This window comes from Egretta garzetta, unplaced genomic scaffold (assembly GCF_000687185.1).
Source record: "Egretta garzetta isolate BGI_Z169 unplaced genomic scaffold, ASM68718v1 scaffold2, whole genome shotgun sequence".
NCBI lineage: Eukaryota > Metazoa > Chordata > Aves > Pelecaniformes > Ardeidae > Egretta > Egretta garzetta.
The window spans coordinates 936,255-943,861 of NW_009258894.1; the positions used below are offsets into that span (position 1 = coordinate 936,255).

Genomic DNA, 7,607 nt, shown 5'->3' on the forward strand with positions numbered 1-7,607 from the left:
GAGGCCGCTGCAAGCTCCCTTCATGCAGTGATGCCACAGTTCCACCTCAGGACAGGACGCAGCAAGGAAAGCTCCACATCTCAGCCAACTGGCCGGGGACACACCTTCCTGGGGACACCAGGGAAGGCCCTGCTTCGGCCCTGTGGCTGTCCTGCATGGCTGCTGCCCTGCCTCGGTTTCTGGTGGGCCCGGGGGGACAGGGTCTGAGAGCACTGGGCCAGGCCCTCCACGGCCTGCTCGGCCTCCATCGGTCAGGCCCAGCCTCAGACCTGCAGGCCTGGTGGGTCCCGTAAACGAATTGTAGCAATGAATTGTAACAGGTCCTTTGACCTTTTTCTGGTATCCTCAGTGGGGAAAAAAAAAAAAAAGTTACTAATTTAGACTCCTCCTGCTTGCCCTTGGGCTCACTCCAGTTTGTGGGATTCCCTCCTGGCATGGGTGCGTCACTGACATGTGCGCATACTGACTTACACCACCGCCAGGCGCCATTTCTGGCCTTGACCCGGCAAAACACTTAGGCACAGGCTTCACTTTGAGACAGGATGTACGCTAGGCCCAAATCATGATTACTGCCCTAGGAACACAGGGAGCCAAGTGGTAAAAAGAAAAATGTGCGTTAAAAGTCAGGGCTCTGCAGTTTAACAGCACCACACTGCAGAACCTGGGCTCTGCGTTCGGGTTTTTCAATAGCTAAAAAAAAAAAATCATCCTGAACATAAAAGACCCAGCACTATGTGAGTCCCTGGGTGCTCTGAGGCAATGGTGGACCTCCATGAGAGGAAAGCCAGCTCTGTAAGGGGACGGTACGGATGTCAGAGCAGGTCCAGGGAGAAGCCCTGGGGTTCAGCCCATCCCTCTGCAGCTCAGCTGTGGCAGAGGGAGGGCTGGCACGTGAGGCACTGGGGACATTTGGCAAATCCTCCTGTGGTAGCCCCTTTCTCTTCCTGTTGTGGTCTGAATGAATAGCCATTCTGCTTAATTTAACCTATTTCTGCCTAAGTGCATACCCTGGCTATTTACCCTAAAGCTAGATCTGAGTAACATTCATATAACTGAAATTTTTCAGTATGTTCTAGCAGTACTGATTAATTTGTGATTTCTTGGCAAGACTTTTATTCCAAAAAAAATCTCTGGTATAATTACAGTTGTACATCATTAATGTGCTTTTTGCCATCATCATAACTTACTTTGCTCTCCCTGGAAATATGAATCCGCAAAAACATGTTTCGTGCTGCACAAAGAGGAATTACTGCAGTGGCTTCATCCACATAGATACAGGCAACTTAGAGAGTAGCCAAATTGCTACAAAGACTTCTAACATAATATAGTCTCTTCTATATACAGAATCCAGCTAGTAAACAGTTTAGGCTAGCATATCAGTAGAAGTCTGTTGCTGAAACCTGTATTGCATATTTTTCCAACATGGTAACAGATCAGTTCCCAATTACCATACTTTACATCACAGTCCTTAACACAGTACGTTCCTTAATGAACAGCATAAGTACAGTAGCTCAGTGCCAGATTCCACTAGCAGGCGCCACCCTAAATGGAATTAAAATGCCACAAATTAAAAGAAACTTTGGCAGAATTTAACAGTAAACACTGTTCCAGTAAGTGCTTCTCTTCTATTCTGTCATGTACATACATTGCTCATACAGCCTTTTCCTTAATCGAGACACAGAAATGTGACAACATTCAGTGTGGTAAATGGCTTCAAGATAGTACATATACAGGAAATTTTGTCGGCATTTCTTTCAAATTACATGTTTTCCTAACACAGTTTAATATTGTTTTTCCCAATACAAGTGTGTCTCAAGCTCCATCATGTCAGTTTATTGTCATCTACTGCTGCAGAACTCTGGTAAGGATAGTCAGAATAAAACAAGATGAATTTCTTTCCCCATCTAAATCTGAATAGGTTCTTCTTTGGAGAAGTGTTATTAACTTAAACGTTTCCTTTTACAGTACATTTTCTGATTGCAACCAAAACCAGAAGTGGAACTTCCAGAAAGAAAAATATATTCCAAAGAACTGTCTCTATGTCAAAGCACTTTGTGAATGAAATAATGCTTATTAGCTTTTTGAGATATCAAAGTATTACTATTCTCATTGCTGGACCTAAGGTGACATAGTCATCTGTGAACAAGCCAGCAATTCAATTCACATCCTCAGACTCCTCTTGATCATAAGGCTTTCTTCTTCAAGAAAATTTTTGCCTACTTTTGAAGACCACAAATATTCCACAGAAGATAAAGATCAACACATTAGATGCTTACTAAATCTTATTCTAAGGGGAAAAAACTGAAGTATGCATATTTTTTATTTTTATATATAACAAAATTAATTGAGGAAGCATTAGAGCATTCGTACTGACAGAATATATAGTACATTTATAACCATCAAAGTAATCTACTGTAATTTTTATTTTCAGATCATCAAGACAGCCTGGAATGTCATCTTATACAGGTAAAATAAATATAAAGAATACACCAAAATGTAGCTTTTTTTTCTAAAGGAGGCAGTAACTCCTCTGACAAATCATGCTTGCCCTACACTGTCTTATGTATGATTGGGCAGTTCAAAAACCTTAAAAATCTTATTTTGTTTCCTATGAGGGAACACCTATATTGGCATGTTCATAAAATAAAATGACTATGCATACAATAAGCATTTCACAAGATTTTTTTTATGAACAATATTGGACTTTCTAGTGAATAAAATTTCACTTCTATCCCACCAGGCAGGCAACTGGTGGTGTAAAGCACAAGATATTTTTGTTATGGGGAAAAAGATTAATAACAACTAGAGCTCTGTCTCTTGTCTTTGTTTGTGCAAAAATCCCCTTCCCAAGGAGGGGTATAATTTCATGAATTATTATCATTATGGCCACATTGTTCTCCTAGGTAGCACTAGCCTGAGACATGCTTTTTATGAGTGGGGGAGATTTACTTTTGTTGAGCAGTCCATTGCCAGTTAGCGCCTCTTGTGTTGTTTTTTAGTTGTATTTGTAATTTTTTAAAACAATGTGCTTCTTTTAGCTCTGATTCTCATTCCCTGCCAATACTACAGCAGTTTTAGAAACGTTTCATGGCATCCTGTGCTTTCCCTGGGATTATCTATAAAGGCAATGGTAAAGTTTTGTCACTAGGTGGAGCTTGAAGCTTCAGTCCTCAAATGCTCATCAGCTTAATTTCCTGTCACTTTAGCAGGGAGTTCCTCAACCTTTCCAATCTTGTAGCTAGGCAACTTCTAAACCATTTGAGGTAAATTTGGTTGTATAATCTGTTGTATGTTATAACTCCTATTAGAAGCGGTTTTTTACATACTGAGTCATGTTTGCTCTGACTGAAGTTGGATAATGATCAAAGGGAAAAGAATAAAGACTTTCCACATGTGGGCTTGCAATGTAACTCGTGTAGTAAATTGCTCCATGTTTGGCTCTTCTAATGCTGTACCAGTAAAGCAGGCTGATTGCAAAGTAAATATGGAAGTGCTGGTAAGAGAATGCTATTTTATATTGTTGTCGGGCTGTGGTCATTAATCACCTGAATCAGTACTCTCATATGCTGGTAGACTGATAGATATTATAGCTATGCATCAACACCCAGTGGCACACAGCTGGGGCTTCATCAAGTCAACACAAACAGTCCTTATGTCCTAATACATTCAATGTGGAGTAAAAAAAAAATTTCCTTTATGCTGCAAGCTGTGCCAGTTCAGAAAGCTCCTGGAAATATGCAGCCTCACATATGGTAGCGTGACATTTACTCTTCCGGTGCTGCATGGAGTGGAGGAGGAGCTGCCTCATGCTAGCAGACAGCTCTGTTGTGGTAATAACTTGACCTCACTAGGGAATCAGGAAATCTCCCCTGATTATTGCAAGACTCAATAGGGCACACACATCTTACCTAGCAGGAAACCTCTTTCCCGTGCTCTGTTTAAACACAGTATGAGCTTCACTGCATGAAAAATGTGGCATATTGAACCTTGAACTAAAGCTTGGCCAGAAAGACCTAATGAGAGCTCTTAATTTGTGCCTCTTACAGGTAGGTTAAGTTTTCTACCCTTTTAATATTACTGGAAAGGTAAAGGAAACTTTGAAGAAAAACAAACATCTATTATATTTAGGGCAGTAAATAACGTGCAGTGGTAAGATTTGGCCTTCAACCCAGAATGTCCTGGCTACACAGTATTCCCGGGAAGACTTTTCCAGGCAGGTTCCAGAGGAAGGAACGCATTCAATGCCAAGGGTAGAAGCCTGACTGTCACAGAGCAGAAAGCATCCCATGAAGAGGGAGATGATCAGAAAAACTTCTCAGAAGAAAGCAAGAATGTTTACTTGTTTGTTTCAAAGCTGTTACTTTAGGCTAACAAATAGATTGAACTATTCAGATAGGGGAAATCCTGACAGTAAGTAGGTGTAGAAGTAGTAGTGGGAAAGCAGTGCCTGGAATTACACCCTGTTTATGTAAGCATTTTGGGTCATATTTTTGTACAACGAAAATATTGCAGCAGTCAAGCTTGTAATGAAAAGGTTTTCATCTAATAAAAACTGACCTGAAAGGGAAGCAGCTCAAGTTACCAAGCAACGATTTGCAATGGATCAAGGCAAAACTAGATAGTGCCTATCTCTGGGGAGGAAGCTCTGCTGATCTGGCAACAGATAAATTGATTCTCAGTGCTCTTTTATAATCTTTGACCACTCCCTTTGTCCTGTCAACCATTATTTCAATTAGAGAGTAAGAACTGCTTCTTGCAATAGCTGAGTAAGGTTCTTCAGAACCTTTATAAATTTTAGCCCAAGTGAACTAGAATTTAGTCTATTCTTGAAACATCTAATGGTCTTTTCTGCACATGCACTTTTGAAACTTTTACAGATTTTATTGTCATTGCAGGGAGGAATTTCACCATGACTAATTTCTCTAATTTACTAGTTACAATGATGTAAATTTTGCATAACAAATGAGGCCTATACTGCATGATTTTGTACCTTTGTCATATGTTATACTTAGATACAAGGCTTCCTTTGACATCAAAGGCCTATGGAAGACAGTGCTCTCAAGGTTGGACTCGTGATTTGGACTTTCAGCTTTCCGTACTCTCTATTCTAAAATGATATCAATGATTGTGGTATAAATCCCTGACAATATCAGGGCTGCTTTTAATTGTTACAAGGTCTGGTACAGTGCATATGGAATACTTAAGTAGTAGATGGTCTCCCTTTTTAAGGAATAAATATCTTAGCTTTCAGGAAACATTTTTTTTTTTTTGTAAAAAGACAAAAGCATCAGTACATTTGATTGCCTAAAACTCTACACTTTAAAAAAGAACAATTACTTTAGAAGGTAGTTCGGAAGCTATTAACAGAGCTAGTCCATTATACAAGCCCAAGAATATTACATACAGTAAGACTCAGACACATTAAATTATGTTTAGATAGGATAGATTTTCCTGAGACTAGTCCCGACTGTAGTTTGAGCAACAGAATTAATGCAGATTATGAAGTGCACACTTACAGATATTGACTTGTAAATAATGTCAAAAGTATTTCAAGCACTTCTTTATTTACAAGTCCCTGAGTTTTTTCCACTTCTGCTTTCAGCATTTTGCCCATTTACCTCCAAAGATGTTAGATAGTCTTAATGTTTGACCACAGGAGGGATTAAGTATATGTGCTTAACATAAACTTAATACCTTTTCTTTCTTTAATTTTATCACTGTGAGAGTTGGCAGCTGAGGTTCTTGAATCTGTTGTGAGAATATTAATGTAATTTATTGCTAAGCACATGCCAGAATTACTTGAATATAGTTAATTGATTTGAATCAGGTATGAATATAGCTGTACTAAAATGCCAGTCACCGAATTTGGGAAGACAGCTCTCAGCACCCATCAGTTAAGTATGAAAACATTTATTTTTCAGATAGTCAATGGCAGTTGATGGATTTTATTCATGTTGCAAATACAGTCACTTACTGAATATGTTGAAGACGTGTCTTAACAAAGATATGAAGATATCTCTTTGGGGGAGCAGCAATTTGTGATAACATGGTAGCACACATGGTACAGGCCCTGCTGGGAGGATGATGGGGGCAGCCGTTCCCTTCAGTCTTGGCCCTTGATTGAGCTGGTTTTGTACAAACTTGATATGCTATGAACACACAGACTAAGATGAGACCTTCCTTTCTTGTGTATTTTGCAGTGTCTTCCCTATTCTGAGATTTTCTGTAAACCAACACTTTAGCAGGGGTTGAAAGCCTTTAAGATTCGACAAGGAGGTCCAAGCTGAAGCCCTGATAGTTCTGCCTTACTACCCAGACTTTCTCTCATTTCACTGTTCTTTCATCTTTGCTAGTTTTTCCTTTGGAAAGACTGACTACTTTTTCAGTGTAATTAATTGACAAATCTACAATCTGAGCTCCAATTCTCACATTTTCACTTAGTGTTTTAATTGTCTCTTGGTTGCCTTTACAAATCGTCCCATAGAAAATGAGGACAGTAACAAAATGCAAAATTACCTTCCCTCTTTCCTTGGCCTAACTTCCCACCATACTCTTTCTACACTTTAATCTTTTGTCTCTCTTGTGCAGAAATAGAAGTCTGATACCTGATTGTCTCTTCCAATTTCTCTACACAGTCCAATACATGCATCCCATCTCCTTCCCATGCCACCTATTCCCACCTCTCTTATTTCTCTATTTCTCTCTCATCAATGTCTCATACACAATAGTCTTGTGTATGTTTCCGATCCAAAAAACCTGTTTTGTTCCTAGTTGCCTCTCCAACTGCTTACTGTCCTTCTTCCATTATTCCTAAGCTCAACAAATAGTCATGTATTATATCTAAACAGTTGAGGCTTTATGCTTTTTCCTCCAATTCTGTTTGGATGTTTCCTGCCGTGGCACTCTGGTGAAAGTGCTCCCAGGTAAGCCTATACTTACATCTTCCTAGCTAAAACTCAGGGTTAGTATTACAACTTCATTCTCTGTGACTTCGTGGCCATTTTTGACAATATCACCCATGTGCCTCTTGAAATCCTGTCCTCTCTTTGCTTCTTTGAGACAAGTATAATGAGGCTTCCTTTGAACTGCATGCTCTCAAGACACTCTTCATATGGTCTCATCAACAGTCTTTTCAGAATTCAATTTATCTTCTCACTTTACACCTCAACTAATAGCAGTCTAATGCATAAGCACAAATTCAATTACTTTGCTTCACTGATGCTTCATACTGATTACCTGCCCCTTGTTTACTACAAATTTATTTCTTATCCAAACTAAAATTTCACCTTGATGTACCCACAGAGGTTCAGCTCAAGCTCAATGTGGTCAAACCAGAATTTATTATTCCTTCCCCACAGCCTTCCTCACTACTTCCTTTGTCATTCATCCTGAGCAATGCCACATCCTGCCTGTTCAAGCTGTTAACCCAAGCATTTTTTCAATTCTGACCTCTCTATTAGTTTTCATATCAGTTCAGTGCTTAGGTTTTGTTCATTCTTTCTGTATAATTAACATAATTCTGTCCATTCACACAGCAAACTCTTGACCCTATTTCCATCATATTGTATTCATTTTTTGCTTTCAGCATTCTCACATGCTTTTCCCTA

The 7,607-nt window shown here is 39.4% G+C and overlaps 1 protein-coding gene across 1 annotated transcript in view; it reads left to right on the top strand.

Moving 5' to 3' along the window:
- Window positions 1-759: 759 nt before the first annotated feature.
- The window catches only part of SPRED1 (sprouty related EVH1 domain containing 1), a 146,409-nt gene continuing 139,561 nt past the window's right edge, over window positions 760-7,607 (top strand). Inside the window, exon 1 of the mRNA XM_009634161.2 lies at window positions 760-803. Within this exon, the coding sequence (XP_009632456.2) occupies window positions 760-803 (44 nt within the window). The remainder of the gene's footprint in view (window positions 804-7,607) is intronic.